At 40.0% G+C, this 22452-nt stretch overlaps 1 protein-coding gene across 1 annotated transcript in view; it reads right to left on the bottom strand.

The window, feature by feature from the left end:
- Window positions 1–22452, bottom strand: part of CDH13 (cadherin 13) — a 752462-nt gene that overhangs the window by 117361 nt on the left and 612649 nt on the right. The window contains exon 8 of the mRNA XM_005292303.5: window positions 7239–7379. Coding sequence (XP_005292360.1) covers window positions 7239–7379 — 141 coding nt within the window. The remainder of the gene's footprint in view (window positions 1–7238; window positions 7380–22452) is intronic.

Raw genomic sequence — 22452 nt, 5'->3', positions numbered from 1 at the left:
TATTATAGAGATGGATTAGCCTGCTTATAGCTTTGTAGCAGATGTTTCACCGCTAGCTCCTTATCACACTCTACCAACAGTGACATTAACCATAGGCTAGCATGCATGCATTGCAGGTGCACAACACTGCAGTGCTCTGTCACCAACTGTTACACAGTGGCTCAGAAAAAAATCATGTATTTTCTGAATGCACTGAGTATATAAATAACTCCCAGCACCATTAGCAATCACTCAGTCTAAGTAATGCATTGCCAAGCTGTTTGAATATCCTACAGTAGGCAAGGAAGTTGTCAGATTTTCCAAAAAGATCTATTACTGCACTTCCCTTTGGTTCATTATTTACTTTCTGACTGGCACTCCCTTAGTACTGTACAAAAGTTGAGCCCCATATCTTAACTTTCTTTGGAAAAAAGGCCAAATGTTCTTCATGACACAGAACTATATCTTTGTGTACAGTAATAACCCTCAAAATTCCATTAAAAATCCACTAACATTAAACAAGCCACAGTTTTTCAGAGCTCCCAGGAAGAAAATCACCACAAAATCTGCAAGCACTTCTATCTATATGCACTATTATTGTGCGTCTGGGCAATCACCTATGAAACTGGTGAGCCATTAAATGTCTTGTGTACACATCTGCTACCTTGTTTGAACATTTTTGGAGAAACTTCTGAAATTTTGTCCTTAAGTTTCCGGTCAAGACCAAATACCATATACCTGCAAAATGCTATATTTAGGCATTTAAATTGCAATTAGATAAACCTATGGAAAGTATGCGGTGGAGTTTGAGAGTTTGCTGTTGAGAAGCTACCTTTTGGGCCTACATTTCTTGAGTGTCTGCTACTTCTGCTCAGATACAATGGTGATCCGCGGGGTATAAGGACATGCATCAAATGGAATAGGTCACATATTTTAAGATAGCTATATTTTGATGCTGGATTAATAGTTCACAAGCATTTTCATTTTTGGCTTGATCTCACCAAGTGCTGAGTAGTCAGAACCCAATCCATCGAAGTATTTGGCACATGCTTAATTTCAAGGACTTGACTTGTCCTACTGAATTCAATGGGAGCGCTTTTCTGGATCAGGGCCACAATGTTCAGCACCTTGCATGACTGAGCCCTAAAAACATCATGAGGGCAAAGTGTTGCCTTTTCCCTCCATAAACATTAAGGTCATGTTCGCAGCAGAATGGCATAGTTCTCCGACACAGGGAAAGAGGCTGGAGACAGGCTTCTGTCTGAGGAATCAGCATCCACATCATAGGGAATTTAGGGAGGAGCCAGGGGAGGAGCTGAAAGAACTGCAGCTATCAGATTTACTGGCTAAAACACCCAGGAGCGAGGAGAAAATGACTATGGTGACTACTACAACACTGTGTGCACAGCAGAGGCTGAGGATGAAGAAGATAAAGAAGTATGGATTGGATGAATGGACTATAAGGTGGATAGAAAGCTGGCTAGATTGTCGGGCTCAACAGTAGTGATCAATGGCTCGATGTCTAGTTGGTAGTCGGTATCAAGTGGAGTGCCTCAGGGGTCAGTCCTGGGGCCAGTTTTGTTCAACATCTTCATTAATGATCTGGATGATAGGATAGATTGCACCCTCAGCAAGTTGGCAGATGACACTAAGCTTGGGGGAGAGGTAGATATGCTGGAGGGTAGGGGAAGGGTCCACAGTGACCTAGGCAAATTGAAGGATTGGGCCAAAAGAAATCTGAAGAGGTTCAACAAGGACAAGTGCAGAGTCCTGTACTTAGAATGGAAAAATCTCATGCACTGCTACAGGCTGGGGACTGACTGGCTAAGTGGCAGTTCTGCAGAAAAGAAATTGGGGATTACAGTGGATGAGAAGCTGGATATGAGTCAGCGGTGTGCCCTTGTTGCCAAGAAGGCTAACGGCATATTGGGCTGCATTAGTGGGAGAATTGCCAGCAGATTGAAGAAAGTGATTATTTGGCACTGGTGAAGCCACACCTGGGGTATTGCGTCCAGTTTTGGCCCCCTCACTACAGAAAGGATGTGGACAAATTGGAGAAAGTCCAATGGAGGGCAACAAAAATGATTAGGGGGCTGGGGAACATTATTTATGAGGAGAGGCTGAGGGAAATGGGCTTATTTAGTCTGAAGAAGAGAAGAGTGAGGGGGGAATTTGATAGCAGCCTTCAACTACCTGAAGGTGGATTCCAAAAAGGATGGAGCTCGGCTGTTCTCAGTGGTAGCAGATGAGAGAACAAGGAGTAATGGTCTCAAGTTGCAGTGGGGGAGGTCTAGGTTGGATACTAGGAAAAACTATTTCACTAGGAGGGTGGTGAAGCACTGGAGTGGGTTACCTAGGGAGGTAGTGGAATCTCTATCCTTAGAGGTTTTTAAGGCCTAGCTTGACAAAGCCCTGGCTGGGGTGATTTAGTCGGGGTTGGTCCTGCTTTGAGCAGGGGATTGGACTAGTTGACCTCCTGAGGTCTCTTCCAACCCTAATATTCTAGGATTCTATGACGATGATTCTGTCCAGCCAGCCTACAATAAGACCACTGAACAAAGCCCAGTTTAAATGTGATTTGAATAGGTGTCCAAAAATTTGGCCCTTAAGGATTAATTGCAAAAGTATGTAACTATTCAAGAATAGTTACAAAAACACTATTTGTGATATATACTGTAAAATCAGAGTTTATCAGGGGGCAGGCAGAAAGGGAAGAGATACCTCAGGCATCAAAACAAAAATCACCTTTAATGAACAGACAGGTTGCTTTGCACTGGGGATTTACAGAAAACATCTGTTAAGCAGTCTAGCACATCTCAGAAACAGAAATGTAAACACTGGTTTCCAACTTAGGAGAAAGCAATAAAAATCTCTGGACTTCCAGTGAGGCAGCAAGAAAATAGAAATTGAAAACATTTTAAGGAACATTGTACAATCTTCCACTTTGTAGCTACACTGGAGAACCTGACATTGCACTAATGCAGTGTCCAGATTTTTTTACTAGGTACACACCAAACAACATTCACAACCAGATACATCTGTGGTATAACTCCATTGACTTCCATTGTGTCAGACCAGCAATGAATCTGGCCCTCAGAATTCACCAACGGAAAGTGAACATTTGAAACATAGCTTAATAGAGCTACCTTCACAACACCATGAAAAATAAAAGCAAAAGCTATTTCAGTAGAAATTATATTGTCAGATGATAAAGCAGGCCACTAAATATGTATTTGCTTCATAAAAGAGAAAGGGGACCGTTAGAAAATATCTTTAAACAGAAGGGAGATAGTTGGAAAAAAAATACATCAGTACTAAAAGAACCCATATAAAGCAGCCAATCTCAAAGTAAATAAAAGATGATAGCACTTCTAAATCAAATCATTATATTTATTGTATTTGAGCTTTCTGCCTCAAAAGCTATCCTGTAGAAGCTGTCTTTTCTTTTTTCCTTTCTCTTCTTTTAAGCATTATTGTTGTCAGCTGTGAGGAAAGTCTACCTATAACTATCTGTACCAAAATTCAAATGCAGTAATTATGGCACCTTAAACTAGTAACTCAAAGTAAGAGGCTTTCTTTTAACCGTAGATTGCCATGATGGATTTTCGTCCCCTCCACATTTTTGAAGAAAAGGATATTTAATTATTGTAAAAGATGCCTGACTGGCAGTTCAGAGGTCGAAGCTCCACTTTTTTATACACTGAGTAAGTACACCACAGGCAGCAGCCATGCAAACATCTTCACACTACCCACCCCAAGCACTTGCAGAGGAATCACACAGGTGAGAAGTGCGGTTTGGTTTCTGGCTTAGATTTGCGAGAGCAGGCTTGGTGGGACTTGGGCAGGTACTTCAGTTCCACCATGTCTCAAGTCAACGAAAGTCCTGCACATCCGTAACAGCAAGCACATGCTTAAGTGCTTTCTGAACCAGGGCCTCTTTGCTGCCATTTCACGCCTGGTTTTTAAGACTGACTAGTCCAGGGGTCGGCAACGTTTGGCACATGGCTCGCCAGGGTAAGCACCCTAGCGGGCCAGGCCAGTTTATTTACCTGCTGACGCGGCAGGTTCGGCCGATCGTGGCCCTCACTAGCCACGGTTCGCCGTCCCGGGCCAATGGGGGCGGCGGGAAGCCGTGGCCTGCACATCCCTCACCCACGCTGCTTCCCGCCGCCCCCATTGGCCTGGGATGGCGAACCACAGCGAGTGGGGGCTGCGATCGGCCGAACCTGCCGCGTCAGCAGGTAAATAAACTGGCCCGGCCCGCTAGGGTGCTTACCCTGGCGAGCCGCGTGCCAAACGTTGCCGGCCCCTGGCCTAGTAGATCTAAATGCAGTGTTGCTTGATGGCATAGGACATTGCTAGAAACTGGAAAGAGACCACCAAAGGCCACCAAATTCAGAAGGAAAAAAATACTTTCAGGTACTATTAAACAGACTGCATCTGTGTAGTAAATCTGATCTAGAAATGAAAGGGTCTGATTTACGAATTACGAATATTTTTCTGAGCCATCCCGTCCACTGGCAACATTTACTTGAAATCCTGAAGGCGGCAGGTTGAAAAATCCCAGGCTTGTGCTTGTTTTCAGAACTCAGCTTTACCAGGGCAGAGGATTTTTATTAGAAACTACTATTTTAAACTGTAATGAAAGGGATCAAAACAGGATACACTGGGAAAAAAAAGAGGACAATAGGACTAAATAGGGAAACGAGGCAAAAGCATGTCAGATAAAGTGTAACAAACTTATGATCTAAAGCCAAACTTTTCAAACCTGGGTGACTAAAGTTTGCTGCCTAAATCCATAGTTATAAATGCAAATGATCGGGTTTTCATGGAGAACAGGTCCCACTGACTTATATGGAATTTGTAGGTGTTCAGAACTTCCCAGAAACAGACCGTTTTCATTCAGCTGAAAACGTTGGCCTAAACTACCAAAGATTATTAAAGCAAACCATAAGAAAGGTTTCAAGAAAGACATGTAGTTATTTCTGGAGAAGAGGAGGATTGAGGGAAATGGTAGAAATTCAGGAAAGCAGGCATGTGAAAGCCTAATTGGTAGCAACGTTGAATAGAATGGCTTCCTATTCTTAACATATTGAGTCTTCTTATGTACTTCTAACTAGCAATGGGGAGCCTATGGTTATACAACATTATATGCCTATTTTAACTAAAAGTCCTAATGAAATAGCTCTTACGGGGTTAAGGACCTGATCCAAAGAAATAATTATAACAGGATTAACAGCCTGATCAAAAGCCCCCTATAAATTAAAGGAAAAGCTCCTTTTCACTTCAATAAGTTTTGGATCAGGCCCTAGAAACTGTTTGTGGTATTGTTTAGTGGCGCTCCGGTAAAAGCACCCTGCTGAAAGCAGCTAGTGTTGTTGGCATTTAGCACCACATTTTTACTGCCAAGAAAAGCTGTTTTGAATCCTTCTTGTTTTTCAGTCTGGTCCCTCAATCTTCAGTTGCTGACAGAATAATTATTAGAGTGAAATTTCTATCACTCTTTTGAAAATGAAACACTGCCAAGTGGATAAAATTAAACAGGGGAAAAAACAAACAGCAGCAAGAAGAAAATAATAGTTTAATAATACAATTCCCCCCTCCCTTTCAAAATTATATTATATTCAGCATCTCTAGTGTTCACTTCCTACAATCTGGAAATATTCCTGTAAACTGCAGAAGTTTATGAAACTTTTATAGCCAAATCTGGTGGTTTTGGGTGTCAAACTGACTGGTGGAATTAGCCAGTGCTCCTAGGAGTCTTTTGCCCTTTTTGGACAACAGAGGTAGGAGGTAGAAAGGGAAGGATTTGGGAATGGCTTGTCTGAAGCCAGAGAGCTTTGTCATGACAGGGATAGAAGTTTAAAATGCCATCGTTCTACAGACAGGCGATGTCTTTTGTGTTTGTTTTTTTTCTTCCAGGCACTCAGTATTGTTCAATAGAATTCATCTTGCAGGGCAGAAAATTATCACACAGAACAGGTGAAATTTAAAAGGCATCAGGACCAGAGTTTCATTACCAAACTCTGAAAGCTGGCAGGTCTCAAAGGGAAAGTGCTGAAATTCATTGCCTTCCTGACAAAACATGTTGATTTCAGCTGTGTGTCGGATTATCATATGACCCAGAGCTAGGTTTACAGTGATGGGACTCCCCACTATGGGAGAAAGGAGGTAAATAGCTCTGTAGGCCTAATTTAGATATTATCTCATAACCCGCAGCCCATTTCTCTACAGTACTTTATGTTATAATGTTTGGGGTTTGGTTGTGTTCTGCTTTTGGAAATTATATTAAATGGTGTATGTAAGTGTACTGATGTAAGGGAGGGAGAATTCATTAGATATATCCCCAGGGAAATTATGTCAACCTGAGCCCAAAAGCAGTAGGGTACAATGAGCAAAATTTAAAAAGGGAGAAAATGCTGAAGGATTCAGAGACCAAGGACTCTGTCCAAAGACCCTGAACACTGTCCAAGGATCCTCCAGTGCTCTGAGTTTTGTTTCCTGTGTATCAGTTTCCTGAAATCCATGTAAGCCAGAAGTGACTGGTTTTGCATAAGCAAGGTGGGTTAGTTAATATCTTTTACTGGACCAACTTCTGCTTGTGAAAGAGACAAACTTTCAAGCTTACACAGAGCTCTTCTTCAGGTCAGGTTTTGCTTAAGAAGATATACAAGGTGAGAAAAAAAATGCTTTTAATCACCACTTTCCAAATAAAAGTTTGTCCTGGGCATGATGTTAAACTCCATCCTCCACTGCCTTGGGATACTTCTTGGTTGAAGAAAGGCTAAGGGATCTCACCCAGACAGAAAAGGTGGTCATACTGAAGTGATAGGCAGTTAGCAGCTCTATCTAGGTTGTTCTGTGGCAGAAACTACAACCTCTATGTCACTGAGCGTCCAAACTCGCTCTGACCTTTGGATTCTGGATCAGTAGTCTAAAGAGTGGACAACAGGTCTATGGTAGCCTTCGCTCCTCCATAACTTTGCCTAGGCATATGCGCCAAAAGTCTTGGCAAGACGGTCGTAGGGATCTGAGAGAGGTGCATGGGGCAACTACCAAGATTTCCAAGCAGCCCTGTATAGGAACGGCCTGCATGCGGCATGTGAGGGTGGCCCTAGAAAAGGTGGGTCAAAGTAGCTGAAATAAAGCTAACTATAGGTGTTCCCCTCCCTCATAAAATAATGCTATTTTATATTCAGAAAGAGAACTAAGTACAATTGGATGCAAAGATTAATAGAAGAAAACTGGCAAATTCTTACCTCTTTCTTGGTGAATTCTGGTGGGTGATCATTTTTGTCATCTATAACAATGGTAGCTGTCGCTGTGCCAGTTAATCCCACATCAAGACCAGCCATGTCCTTCGCTTCTATAATAAGCTCATACTTAGGGTTTTCCATCGTCTGAAAAAAAAATCGAGAGATCAAAAATTCAGTTTCCTCTCCTTCAGACATCAAGAGCAACAACGCCACAACACAATTTGGTCTGATACAATATAGGACAAAAATTTATTTGCGCTACTGGTTTACTGAGAGAGTGTGGCTCTCCCCTGGGCTCCAGGGACCGGGAGGGCAAATTTTATCTGAAATACAATATGAAGCAAGGTATAATGGGTTTATGTTTGTGAACAGTGTATAGGCTACACAATTATTCAACTGTATGGTGAAATGGGACAGAAATTAAAATATTCCCAGGTTTTATGCATTTCAATGCACCAGTATTTGGTCACATGATTCGTTAATGTTATGATAGTTACATAATTAAATCCTAAAGTCACATACTGAATATAAACTCACACTTTCTTGTATTAAGCCTTATGTACTCTGCACATGCTATTTTAAATGGTAATCCAAATATTCAGAAGTAACAGAAGTAGGAAAGCAATATCTAAAATATGTTATGGCTGGCACAAAAGAATTAGATATGGTGACATTAGCACATTAGATCTATCTAACCATCCGTGCATTCAGTTTTTATGCCATGCTCATCATCTGAGTACCTACCCATCAAAGAACTAGAGAGCACCAGGTCTCCATGCTGGTGCTGCAGCACAACCCATTCTCAATTCCCACCCCACCCCATCTTTCCAATGCTAGCCGTAACTTAAAAGCCAAAATTGGGCCCAGAGTGAATTCTGCATTGGGGGCAGCCATGGGGTTCTCAATTCACCTTTTGTGCTGGGCAGGAAGCATAGATGGTGGCCTGCCAGACAATAGGGTAATATTATATATTATCAAATGGAATTACTATTCGGTGCCCGAACCTGCTCCCATTGAACTCATAAACCATTTTGACAAGTTTCAGAGGGGTAGCGGTGTTAGTCTGTATCAGCAAAAAACAATGAGGAGTCCTTGTGGCACCTTAGAGACTAACAAATTTATTTGGGCATAAGCTTTCATGGGCTATAACCCACTTCATCAGACACATGGAGTGAAAAATACAGTAGGCAGGTATAAATAAACAGCACATGAAAACATGGGAGTTGCCTAACCAAGCGGGGGGTCACTGACTTCAATGGAGGCAGGAATGGGCCCTTCTTAAAATGAGTATTTTCCCCACTTGTATGATGGTCTCGTGTGGGACCATCTGTCTATCAACCATATGTGTTGCATTGTCCATGGAGAACAAAGATGGAGAGGTGCTGTAGTCATCTTTAATGTTATGTAGTAGGAATATCTTGCATGCTCAATAGCTGTTGTTCAAACATGTATCTGGAGTGCTGTCATAAAGGGAGCCAATTGGTTCTGAGTTCCATGCTGCAGAGAAAACAAATGCCTCCCCCATCTCCTCCAAATACCATCACTGCCTTGTGCAGCAGAAATATAGAGGCAGGGAGGAGACTTGCCCCCCATCAATTAGCCCCTTGCCATTTAGAATTTAAAAAGCCTCTTTTTGACTATTGTTTAGCAAGCCAAACTCCCAGGGCAGCCACTTTGCAGCTAAGAGCTCACTGCAGGGGTCCTCCAAATTATACATTGTGCAGCCCATTTAATACAAGATAGCCTTTCATGGGGATTTTCCCTTGCCAAACCCCAAGCCCCCATGTTGTGGCTCTCAAAACATCTGCAGGCCACCAGCAAAGGTTCCAAAGGCAACGTATCAATACCATGGCTTAGTAAGAAACTTGCCGTTCAGGCAGCCCAAACTAGAAGAGATGCTAAACACTGAAAACATAGTTTTGTAGAAAACCTTCAGCTATTGAGCCTTAAAATCCCACCTATCCTGCAAGAGGTGTGTGCCCTTTCAGATAGAAACTAAATGTTATGCTGGATGGCAGAAAACCCCCTACTGGGATTTTAAGGCTCCAGGATGGTATATAATTGTACATATAGCAATCTCACTTCAGTGGTGATGACTCAGTGAATGAGCTTGAACGTATAAGGCTGGGCAAAATTCACAGAATTTCATTTTAAAATGTTCTCTGTTTCTTTTCAAGTTGTATTGGAACCTTCCCCTCAAATTCAGCTTTCTTCATTATTTAAAAAAAAATGGCTATTATTGCGTAGAAAACTTGCAAAATCGTGTCTTATTGCATGTTTTATAAGCTGACTTAGCTGGAAAAAACAGGTCTATTTATGCTCAAAATGGGTCATCTTTTTTGTTTGAAAGCTGGCCCATTTTCCATTGAAAAGGAGTCCATTAGTGGTAGGAAATTGTGCATGTCTCAGCAGAAATTTCCACGACAAGAGTCCAGTTTTCAAGCTCACACTGAAATGTGTAAAACATTGAGCTTTGAGTCTCATTTCATATTATTATGAATACTTCACACTTCTTTGCAGTGCAGCAGTTTATACATCTAGTCCTGTCACCCAAATATGTACGGTGTTAGAAAAAAACCAACTCCTGGCATATCCTAACTGAGAGAAGAAGTGTGATCCAATTAGATTCCCTTTACACTAAAATATTGCTTTTGAGGTTCTTTTCAGCATTTCTCATATTTCTAGAATTTAATAGCTCAACTTACTAGTTCGTACTTATTAGCAGCTAACTGTGCCTATGTGATTGTAAAGTATATTTAAGAGACATCTTTTTTTTTCTCTCTCCAGTAAAAAGTCCCTTTGAAGTTGTTAAGGACATACAAACAAATAGTAATACTTAGCTTCTCTCTAATAGCTTTCATTTGATAAGTGCCTTGCAAACATTATCTAATTATAAACAGCCCACTAGCATAGGAGGATCCTCGGCTGGGAAATCCGGTTGATGTAAGACCTTTTACCCTATGGGAGTAAGCCACAGCATAGCTCTGAATCAGGACCTATATTTTATGCTGTTAAATAATATGAATATAAGCAACAGAAATTAACTCTGTGTGGGCTCTGGCAAGACAAGTAAGGGGAGGCCTTGCGAGCCAGTAATTTCCAGAGCATTACTCTCCTGGTTTCTGAAACTGTCAATGGTGATTTATAGGACATCTGCATAATTGAGGAGGAAGAATTGTTCCAGGTGCTACAGAGAGGACAAACTAGGAGCAGTTATATGAAGTTGTACAAGGAGTAATTCAGCCTCAGATGGGGGGAGCGGGGGAGGGAAACAAACAAAAAACCAAACCCAAAACACATTTTGCAGTACGACCTGTTTGACTCTGGAACAATCTTTTCATCTGTGAAACTCTGTTGCTGAAGATATTCAAAGATGGTCTAGGTAAAACATTTATGAATATCAGCAAGGACAATAATGCAGATTTGTGGGGGTGGATGGGATTATTATCCATTTGTGTGTGATTATATGGTTTAAAAGATATGACGCTCCTGATGGCTGCTTTAACGGGGAAAAATTAATTTTCTAACCCTTTTCCAGCCTTTATCCTAGAATGTTTATTCGTATTTCCTTTTGCTTTTTATAAGCACCAGTTATACCTTCACTCCCTGTATTGAATGGCTTCATTTGGCTGTGGGTATTGAACTCTGTCTCTGTTCCCTATGTTAGTCCTCATCAGCTAATAACAGGAGCTAATTAATCGAATACTATTGTTCTGGCAAAACAATGCACTTATGATTGAAAATTACAATTTGTAAACTGCAACTAAGTATTGTAGGCTTCATTAAGAGCCCAAAGACCACTTGAGAAAGACAAGCCGCTCAGTACACTTAGTAAACCCTAAGAATGTCATCATTTTGCCATTCTCTCCCCGTATGAACTGAACAATAGTTGAGGTACATCACTCTGAACAAATATTTACAAAAAAATTAGTACCTAGTATACATTTGCAGGAAGGTATCAAGATCAGGAATTCCAGAGATATTTGTTTTGGACAGATCAAGTTTTGCTCAGCACAATGTTTAAAAGCTGAGCATCCCATAATGATTAGATATGAAAATGTATTACATCAAATATTTGTTAGAAAAAAACATTCACCACATGTATGTTGCCTCATTCAGAATAAAATAATTGGATAGCAATGGCATTTATTGGAAAATATCTCATCCATATCAGGTACATGTAATTAGCAAAGTGATACTGAAGGTTAAAGATTTGAGCTTAAATGTTGTATTAAATACTTTCAAACAAAGGAAATGTAGAGGTCCCACTGGATCCAACCTTCTACAAAGTTTGGGCTTATAAGTGCATATATGTGAAAGGCAGGTTGCACTGATGATAACTGAATTTCAATAAGAGTAATAGAGGAAGAAGAAATTCAATACACCGGATAATTCCAAGATATGTATCAACTGGAAACATCTTAACCTATTGAAATAGGTCATTTTGTTTTAATGATTTGTGAAGCGAAGGTTGACTTTTAACAGCTTCAAATGCTGCACCGCAGCAGGTTCTATTTTGATGAGCTAGGAAAAGTTTACATTACATTCAGTTTACATTCAGATATTTATCTGAACCTTGGAGTCTGCCAAAATGGGCCTTGTAATCTAAAGAGAAAAGGTTCTCTTGTAAAATTTCTGCACTGAGACCAGTAAACACCATGACATTTTAAATATTCCAGTACTTATGCAGTTGGGTCTTTTTTAGAACCTGTATGTTAGGAGACATTGCAATGAATAATATTTTTGACACCCTTTTTTGAATCTGAGAAGATTTGGTTATTATTATTAATAAAATAAAATAATAAAATTGCTGGCACTGTAATTTTCAAGCTAGAATGAAACTTCTTGACTACACATAGAAAGATATGGACCAGCTGAAAATTTGGACCCAGATCCAAACCTTCCTCAAAAGAGTGTTAAGTGGCTTACTTAAAGTCACAAGGTAGGAGAAATGGGACATTTAGAGATCATCTTTTGTCCATACACAGTATGCAAAAATATATTTTAAAAATTCCTAGAATACTATGAATCAATGGTTCTCAACCTTTCCAGACTACTGTACTTCTTTCAGGTGTCTGATTTGTCTTGGGTACTCCAAATTTCACCTCACTTAAAAACTAGTTGCTTACAAAATCAGACCAGCTAGCTTAATTTCAGTACCCAGAAACATAATGGAACAAATAATTAAGCGTTCAATTTGCAAACACCTAGAAGATAATAAGGTGATAAGTAACAGTCAGCATGTATTTATTTGTCAAGAACAAATCATGTCAAACCAACCTAGTAGCTTTCTTTGACAGGGTAACAAGCCTTCTGGATCAACGGGAAGCTGTAGATGTGGTATATCTTGACTTTAGTTAGGCTTTGATACTGTCTTGCATGACCTTCTCATAAACAAACTAGGGAAATACAACCTAGATGAGGTGGGTACATAACTGGTTGGAAAACTGTTCCCAGAGAGTAGTTATCAGTGGATCACTCGAAGGGCATATCAGTTTTGGATCCGGTTCTATTCAATATCTTCATCAGTGATTTGGATAGTGGCATAGAGAGTACACTTGTGGATGATACCAAGCTGGGAGGGGTTTCAAGTGCTTTGGAGGATAGGATTAGGGTGACCAGATAGCAAGTGTAAAAAATCAGGATGGGCATGGGGGGGTAATAGGTGCCTATATAAGAAAAAGCCCCCCAAATTGGGACTGTCCCTATAAAATTGGGATGTCTGGTCACCCTAGATAGGATTAAAATTCAAAATGATCAGGACAAAACTGTAAATAGGATGAAATTCAATAAAGAAAAATGCAAAGTACTCCATTTAGGAAGGAACAATCAGTTGCACACATACAAAATAGGAAATGACTGCCTAGGAAGGAGTACTGCAAAAAGGGATCTGGGGATCATAGTGGATCAAAAGCTAAATATGAGTCAACAGTGTAACATGGATGCAAAAAAAGCAAACATCATTCTGGGATGAATAAGCAGGAGTGTTGTAAGCAAGACACGTGAAGTAATACTTTTGCTCTGCGCTGATTTGGCCTCAATTGGAGTATTGTGTCCAGTTTTGGGCACCATATTTCAGGAAAGATGTGGACAATTGGAGAAATACAGAGAAGAGCAACAAATATGATTAAAGGTCTAGAAAACATGACCTATAATGAAAGATTTTAAAAATTGGGTTTGTTTAGTCTGGAGAAGAGAAGACTGAGGGGAGACATGATAACAGTTTTCAAGTACATAAAAGATTGTTACAAGGAGGACTTGGAGGGATAAAAATTGTTCTTATTAACCTCTGAGGATAGGACAAGAAGCAATGGGCTTAAATTGCAGTAAGGGTGGTTTAGGTTGGCATCAGGAAAAACTTCCTACCTGTCAGGGTTGTTAAGCACCGGAATAAATTGTCTAGGGAGGCTCTGGAATCTACATCAATGGAGATTTTTAAGAGCAGGTTAGAAAAAGCATCTGCCAGGGATGGTTTAGATAATACTTATTCCTGCCAAGAGTGCAGGGGACTGGACTAGATGACCTCTCAAGGTCCCTTTCAGTCCAATGATTCTATGATAAAATACAAAAGTGTCACAGAACACTTACTGAAAAATTGCTGACTTTCTCATTTTGTCAGTATGAAATTTTAGTTTATACTGACTGTGCTAGTGTTTTGTATGTAGCCTGTTGTAAAAGTAGACAAATATCTACATGAGTTGATGCATCTCCTGTGGACCCCCAGGAATATGTGGACCCCTGGTTGAGAACCACTGCTATGAATGATTCTTAGGAAGTTCAATCCTGGGGATCAAATATCTGAAGTGGCCCTTAAATTTTACTTATATAGGATGCAAAAAGGAAACATGCCTATCTGTGCATCTCCCTCAGAACCTCCCACCCCCCAAAAGAGAAATAATTGTTGTTATTAATTATTTATATTACTGTAGTGCCTGGAAACTCCAACTGAGATCAGAACCCCATTATGTTAGGTACTGTACAAAAAACATAGTAAGACACAGTCCCCACACTGAAAGTATAAATCAAAATAATCAAGACAGACAAAGAGTAGTAGGGGGACACTGACGCACAGAGCCCAAGGTCACTGGCAGAACCAGGAATAGAATCCAGGTCTCCAGAATTTCTATTTAGTGACTTAGCCACTGGACCACTCTGCCTCTCCAAAATCCAATCACTATGCAGAGGGATAAGCTGGTAATGTAAACATGCAATGGTTTCAAACAACATTTATCCATAGCCAAAAGGGGTAATGATTTTAATTGATGAACATATAGTCGCTGTTTGTCTGGTGTTTCATTTATCAGTCCTGGCTATGTGCACCTTAGCACTGTTGAGAGACTTTGTACCATTACAGCAGGAAACCCATTTATTTCCCCATAAATTTGCACTTTAGTCATTTAGCCCACTGTGGGGGTGACACTGGCGAATGGTTTGGTCTGCAGTCAGGCTGACAAGTTTGCATTCTACAGTCCACTCAATGCCACTCTCTCCAACATGTGACATTAGTGTCAGATTTCCATCCCCTGCTCTCTCAGCATCACTGTTTCATCACTGGTAGGCAATGGGAGGTAAGAGAGCTCACTTTTTGAGATCATTGGCTTGCTGACAAAGCCAGCAGGATATAATAGCAGTAGAGGGAGACAAGTAGCTCAGTGCAGTTACATATGGTTAGAATAAACCCAGTGATAACGTCTAGGTAGGGGACAGATATGACAGTCCTGTTCTGAGGTTAATTCTTTTAATGTTTTCTTTATAGCTACAGTAAGAAAATTGTCAGGGGTATAGAAGCCACAAGAAAAGTGATCCCCACGATTTACACTTCACATCACAATCACTAACAGAGGCCTCCATTTTGCTAGATGCAGAGAGTAAAGCTCCCATAATATCCAGTGAAATCCAGGAGATGAGGATTCTCAGCACCTAAGACCCCAAATTCAGCAAGCATGAAGTCAATGGGACTACTCGCATGTTTAAATCTAGGCACACTTTTAAATATCTTGAAAAATCAAGGCCTAAGGGACTGATCCAAAGCAGAACAAAGCTAACAGGAAGACTTCAGTGGCTTTTGATGGAACCATAAATGATTTTTATTCCCCAATAATTACAAGTAGCAAGACATGCTTCATCAAAGATTCATGAACAGTAAATATAGGGAACAACCAGTTTTTTCTACCACTGGGTTTAAACTCCACTTTTATTCAGTGTTTAATATTTTTGGGACAGGCAAAAATTGTCAGAGGAAACCAAACTTTCCAGGAAAAGTTCATTCTCTGGACTCCCAAGCTAATTAGTAAATGTACAATGTTAGGTTGGTGTTGCAATCTTTCTAGAACGTTACTAAACTAGATAAGACTGAATAAGCAGTAGCTATCTAGAGGCTATAGTTAGAGGTCATTCTATTAGAGATATTCCCAGTTCTGGAGATATTGCCTAGAACTTAACATTTGGAATCCAGCCTGGCTCAGTGACATGGCTGACCTCAGAGCTAACTAATGATTGGCATTCTGCAGAAGGGAAATGCCTGAAAAATTCAAAGCAACTTGGGCTACGTTTTAGAGCTCTATGATTACTGCAGATCCTGAAGATAGATGTGTCTCTTCCCCTTCCCTCCAACCCTTTATCCTAAAACCTCTTTATTTACTTTGTGTATTATGATGAATCTGGTATATTTTTGATTATTTTTTCCAAACAAACAAATAAAAATTTGGAATCACTAGAATTAGGTTGAACATTTTAACAGTGTCCACTGTGTAAGGGTGAAATCTCATAAATGTGTGTGTGTACACATATTTAATATTTCAAACCAAAAGCATGCCACAATCCCATAGGCCAACTTTTTGTCCTCTGGACAGTCACATTTGGTGGACAGTCAAGTTTTCCCACACTGCCCCAAGAACAAAGGGCTAGAGTGGCCACATTTTGGAAGGGTGCTAGGAAGACTGGGATATGGGTGGTTGGACTCAGGCCCACAAAATGCAGTATACATGCTGGAACCCCAGGGTGGGATTCAGGGTTCAACAATTCCTAACCTGAGGTTACAAATGAGTGTATACCCTCAAGCCCTAGGTTAACAAAACCAGAGTCTGCTAATTTGAGTTCTACTAATCCTGTTCTCACATTGAGGTGTAGACATACCCCAAGAGTCCTGACTCCTTGTTTTACAAAATTATCCTATGACTGAATGATTAATAGATCTAGAATGGATAGACTGGGTAATTTTATTTTATTATTTGGGTGTGGGAGGGACTGTGCTAAATGCTAAATTATTTCATGGTGTTGCCCATTCCTAGAGTGTGAAATTCATGCTGTATGTCACTGAGAACACAGAGTCCAAATCTGCCACACTCAATCACCTGAAGCGAGGCACCTAAATCCATATGTAGGCACGTAAATAAAAAGGTTTAGAGCATTTGTGGCTCCCACTGACTTTGAATGAAATTGTGAGTGCTCAGTACCCATAAAAATGGGGGGGAGGGGGCACCCATTTAGGCGCGTAAATAGGAATTGAGGTTCCTAGTTTTAGAGGCTGAAAATTTTGCCCAGACAGATCATTTGAATATAAAACTAATTCCGAGCAAGCAATAAGAATTCACATGAAAGATGTGAATAATAAACCTCTTCATGAATAGGCTGTAACAAAGTCCCCTTTTTGTCATTGGCACCTGAATAGACTGTGGTTGTGACTAAAATGGGATAATCAATGAAGTTGACATATGGATTGCTGGCATATTCAAGGTGCCCACACACTTGACTAAACACTGAATCCTACTTGCTATTACAGTAAGTCAGATACAGTATGCAATTGGAAGTCTATTTCCTGGAATTATGCTTTCTGTTTTGTTTTTCAGATTCAACTGACTCTGAATTGCTTATTTTCTGGGGATTTTTTTCCCCAGAAAATGTTGATAAATTATTTCCTGGAAAGAGACACCGGTCAGTGTGAATACATGTTTGTTCTGCCCAATTAGGGCTGGGGGTTCTTTGAGATTCTCGGTGAAGGACTGAAATGAATGACCCGGGATGAGGAGAACTGAGTACAACTCAATTTTATTATAACTGGTAAGTATAACAATTATTAATACCACGACTCCTTACCAAACGAGTACAATGCTATATAACTAAATTTAAACAAGTAAGGCAAGGGAGAATACAACGGGGAGAGATAAGCAAAAACAACAACAACAAAAAGGAACAAGCAAACAGAAAATTTTTGTCTAGCTAGTTACTTACGACCAAGCAAACGACAGCCAGATGGGAGAGCATGTACATGGTGAATTCAGGCCGGCAACACGACACGTGCTCAGGCTGGATTCGGGAGTGGGAGGGTCAAGTCCTGGTTGATCAGAACTGGACTGGCAGTGACGTTGAGTCGTTTTGGGACACCTCTGATAGCTATACAGGGGCGACTAAGTATATAGTTCAAAAGGTAAGTGTGGCACGCATTGATTGGCTTCTTAGTGCCCTGTTTTCCCTTTATTAGGAAGAACAATACAATGTGGAAACTGCAGAAACGGTTTTCTGTGGTAAACACTATGGATATATCCCTCATAAGTTTCCTGTGATAAGCACTATGCCCTAATAAGGTCGTGAGAGGCGGCCTTGCCAAAACTGAATGGGGTGGGGGGTTAGGCTGTATTAACAATGTTATGTAACCGAGTTTGGATTATACAGAGTTTGGACTCCGATTCAAACTTCTTCAAAGTGTAGGAGTGGATGGAACCAGGACTTGGGGCTCATTTATAATTTGGGCTCTCTAATGCAAAATATCTTAAAAAGAGCTCACAGCATTTTCTTGTAGATACTTCTAATACCAGCTTTAATCCACTGGAAATAACCATATGTAGATGCATATTGCCCTTGCATATTTGCCCACATCAGCAACCTGCCACCCAACCCAGCTTGTTTGGCAGTTTCTCCTCTAGTAGCCTTGAGCAGGGAGATTTTCAAAGGCACAAAGGGCAGTCAGGCACCAGCTCCCACTGACATTCAAAGACACCTGACCCCCAAATATGCCTTTGAAAGTCTCCCGCTAGAAATGGAAAAGCAAAATCAGAAGAGGGGAGGTGCATTGGCATATATGCATCAGGGAAGGAGACATATTTTGGGGCCTCTGTGCTGCTATGATAGCAGCCTTCAACTACCTGAAGGGGGGTTCCAAAGAGGATGGAGCTCAGCTGTTTTCATTGGTGGCAGATAACAGAACAAGGGGCAATGGTCTCAAGTTGCAGTGGGGGAGGTCTAGGTTGGATATTGGGAAACACTATTTTCACTAGTTTCGTTGCTGTTGGTCCTGCTTTGAGCAGGGGGTTCGACTAGATGACCCCCTGAGGTCTCTACCAACCCTAAGATTCTATTATTCTACTCCCTCACTTTCATGTGTTGGATCAAATCTCCTGTCCTCAATTAATGTGTTGTGTCACCAATATGGTGCTATCTTGGTTCTGATCAACTAACTAAGGATTCTTAAGATGTAGTTCCAGTCTGAAAGGTGACTCTAAAAATGGCATTATGGGGTTCCTTGTTAAAAGCATGTCACTGACTTCTGGAGCAATTTCCTCAGTTTACTAGTAAAATATGTCTGTATGTTTTGCTACTGTCCCGCTAGAACTTGAGTCCCAAGCTAGTGCCCTAGCCACTAGGCTGCTCTAAAATAAATAACTATCACTTGGGATGCAAACAGACAATCACCACTACTGAGTAAGAAAGTCCCATCTTTCATCACTTCTCAGTGTTGAACTACAATCCAACAGTGAGAACTACAACCGTGTGAGAGGAAGACTGGTCCTGTAGTTAGTGTACTAGCTTGGGACTCAGGAGACTGGGTTCAATTCCTACTCCACAACATACTTCCTATGCGTCCTTTGGCAAGTCACTTAGTCTGTCTATGCTTCAGTTTCCCATCTGTAAAATGGGGATAATAGCATTTCCCAGCTTATCATGGATGCTATGAGGATAAATACATTAAAGATTGTGAGACGTTCAGATGCCGTGGTAAGGTGAGGACACAAAAATACCATAGATAGTTCAAATGAGGACAAACAGCTACTCAAAACTTTTAAGTGTTTTTTTAAAAGCATCCTCTCTGGTCCTATTAATTCTTCATCCACCAACATTTCACTTAATGTCAGAAGACAGAAAATATTATTTTGTAGAACTTTTAACAGTATTCTCTCTAAAAAACAAGATAACATCAGTGAGTTTATTTAAATTTCTGTTTATGAGCTATATATTTATAGTCCTATTCATAGTGTATTACCATATCACATTTTTTATTTACACAATTATAACATAAGGCTCAACAATAAGAAAATCTCTTAGGATGTGAATAGTTTCAGTTAGTACTAAATAAAGGCTCATGTTCATTTTTGAGGAAAACTGCTTGCACAAAGTATTGAATTTGTCCTATTAAAACTTGTTGAATCTTTTTGTTGATTAATGCTATCAGCATTCAGTCTATCAGTGTTCCAGGGTATGCTGCCAGAATTTTGACAAAGTTGGAATACAAAAACTGAAGCAATAGGATTATTAACACAGAAAACTTTTAAAAAAATTATAATAGCAATATTTTCATTAGTTCTAAATGCCGATTATGTCTGTGGGGAAGAGGATACAAAGGCAAGATTCATATTCAGAGCCTGAATTACAGTTTGTATTCACGAAAACAAAAATCAAAACAATTTAGTAATATAGATCCTTGATCTCATCAATTTCCAATTCTTATGTCTTAAAGGAAGGTTCTAGTTTAATCAAAGTAATAAGGTATTTCAGTTATGAAGAAAATCAATATCTATTTACTACCCACAGGAGAGAGATAGTTCATAGCTACAAGAGGGAGTAATAGTGAAACTAAAATTTCCCCCTCTGAGGCCAATGTAAGAGAAAAAATACGTGTCTCCAAGATGCCTGACACAAACTGCGTCTTGGATTGAAGGACTGAGAGCTCTGTAGTCCATTGAAAAGAGAACTGCAGGGCATAAAAGTTCAAGAACACAGGGCATAAAGGCTCAAAATTTTAATCGTCAAAAATGCTGGCACAATCGTATGCCTAATATGCATGTACACTTACTGAACTTTATATGCAAATACAATAATTGCATTTAAAAGACACTAATTAGATGCATTTGCACATACAATTACCAGATTTCACATAAAATGGTGATACTTGTGCATGCAAATTAGATCTGGGAGTTACAAACTGGCAGTCGGTATGGCCCTTCTTGGATTCAATTTCTGTGAACATTGAGAGATCAGAAGTGCCAATGCTCACAGAAAGGACAATATTTGCTTCAATATTCACGGAAAGAACATTTAAAATTGTATATCTGATAATAAAATGTGTCATTCATCCAATGTTGGTTAATTTGATCAATCAGAGAGGGTGAGATTCGGTGTTGTGCCCCTCTAGGGGCTTATCTGTATGGTACGTTAGTCTGTACCAGTGATGTGTAAAATTCTAGTCCTCACCAAGGTGTCGTGAGGCCAGTATGAACCATGCTGGTGTGCACTAAAAGTTACCTAGTGCTTGTTAATGTAGTCCCATATCAACAGTACTATATTAACACACATTAATGGACTTTTAGTCTGCAGGGTCCACATAGGCCAGTTAGTACATGACACACTGGTGTGGACTAGAATTTACATCTAGTTGTGGATTAATTTATCATGTAGACAAACTCCAAGAGGAACAGCACAGAACTCACAGCCCATGTGATGCGGGGGCAAAGGCAGCTTTAAATCACCTCTTGATTATGGGTTGATCTAGGGGTTGGATAGGCCCCAGGGACTACTTAGACAGTCATAGGGGACAGTCTAAACTATGACATCCTTCCCAGGCTGCCCTATAGGCTGCAACATGCCTGGAATCTCCATAGTGAAGCATGCTATAGTCCTGTCACAACACATCCCGCCCACACATGCCACATTGGTTTTTTACCATGGTACAAAGGGGCCAGAGTGAGTGATGGGGAGTGGTGAGGATTTGATTTTTGATATTATTTCTGTTCCCTGACTGGATGATTCATGGAACTACCAAACATGGCACAAACTGAGAATACTGAAACTGAATATAGAATTTGAACTTTACTGTGTGTATATTTATATGAGTCAGTTTCATACTCACATAAATACCAGCCTTAGTTGTATATAACAATCACAATTTGCAGTAATTATAACAATCACAATTTGCAGTTCAAACATTCCGCTGGCCTAGAATTATTTCCTGGAGTCATTTTAAAATAATTCTGAACAATTAATACTTTAAAGAGCTGTGCAATGTGCTTTCAGACAATCTGTGAAGAGAAAAGGAGGGCAAACTTCCTCTAATAAATTATTAGGTGCACATCATTCACTCATTTCTAGTCCCTGCCATGACAGGCACAGGTCTATTTAAATCCAAACATTTAAAAGGCGAGACATGTTTCTTCAGCACAGTAACCTATCATATGTATCAGTGAAGACAGCTTTTTCAAAGATGTGTATTAAAATAGGTCTGTCAGGAGAGTTTCTCAGGAATATGAAAGGTGTAAAGGTTATACAACGTAATGAGGAGCAGCACACAGACATGAGTGAAGGTGTTGGTGTGACATATATGAGAATTTTTCTTCAATATCCTGGACAAATCTTATTGAATGAAGTTAAACCTTACTGACAAAAGTTTAAGTATTTTGGAAGTTCATTGTATTAAAATGGAAAATGTTTATGTATTATTGTGGAATAGTATGTAAAATCTTTCGGGAGGAGACCTGACTAATAGAGACACTGGGAAATGTTATGAGTCTCAAAGGACTATTTGAAACAATAAAACATTTAAAATTAAGTGGGTTTCCTGAGAAATCTCTAGAAGGAGAGAAATGCAAATATGACTCCAGTTATGCAAGAACTCAGCCTTTTGAAGCTTTGCCTTGGGGAAGGGACCTTTGGTCGGACTGATTACCTAGTCATGGTCACTTCAAAGACCCAAACTGGTAAAGGAATGATTCATAGATTCATGAGGGTGCTTGTTCTGAGCAAAAGCTGTTACGAACTTGTGATCACAGAAAAAACTCTGGGTGAGGGTTGTCAGACTGATCATCTGACAAAGCCCTTACTGGAGCTGGGGTGACCTCTGGTAAGCTTATTAGCATATATGTAGGTTCTTTATTGGCTTAATGTGTTTTCTCTGTGATGTTTTTACCTTAGGCATAAATGTACTTGCTTAGAAAGAGCTGCATGGGAATAT

The sequence above is a fragment of the Chrysemys picta genome, chromosome 14, assembly GCF_011386835.1.
Source record: "Chrysemys picta bellii isolate R12L10 chromosome 14, ASM1138683v2, whole genome shotgun sequence".
NCBI classification, from domain to species: Eukaryota; Metazoa; Chordata; order Testudines; family Emydidae; genus Chrysemys; species Chrysemys picta.
The sequence above is the reverse complement of the archived record's forward strand: the minus strand, read 5'-3'. Positions and strand labels throughout refer to the sequence as shown.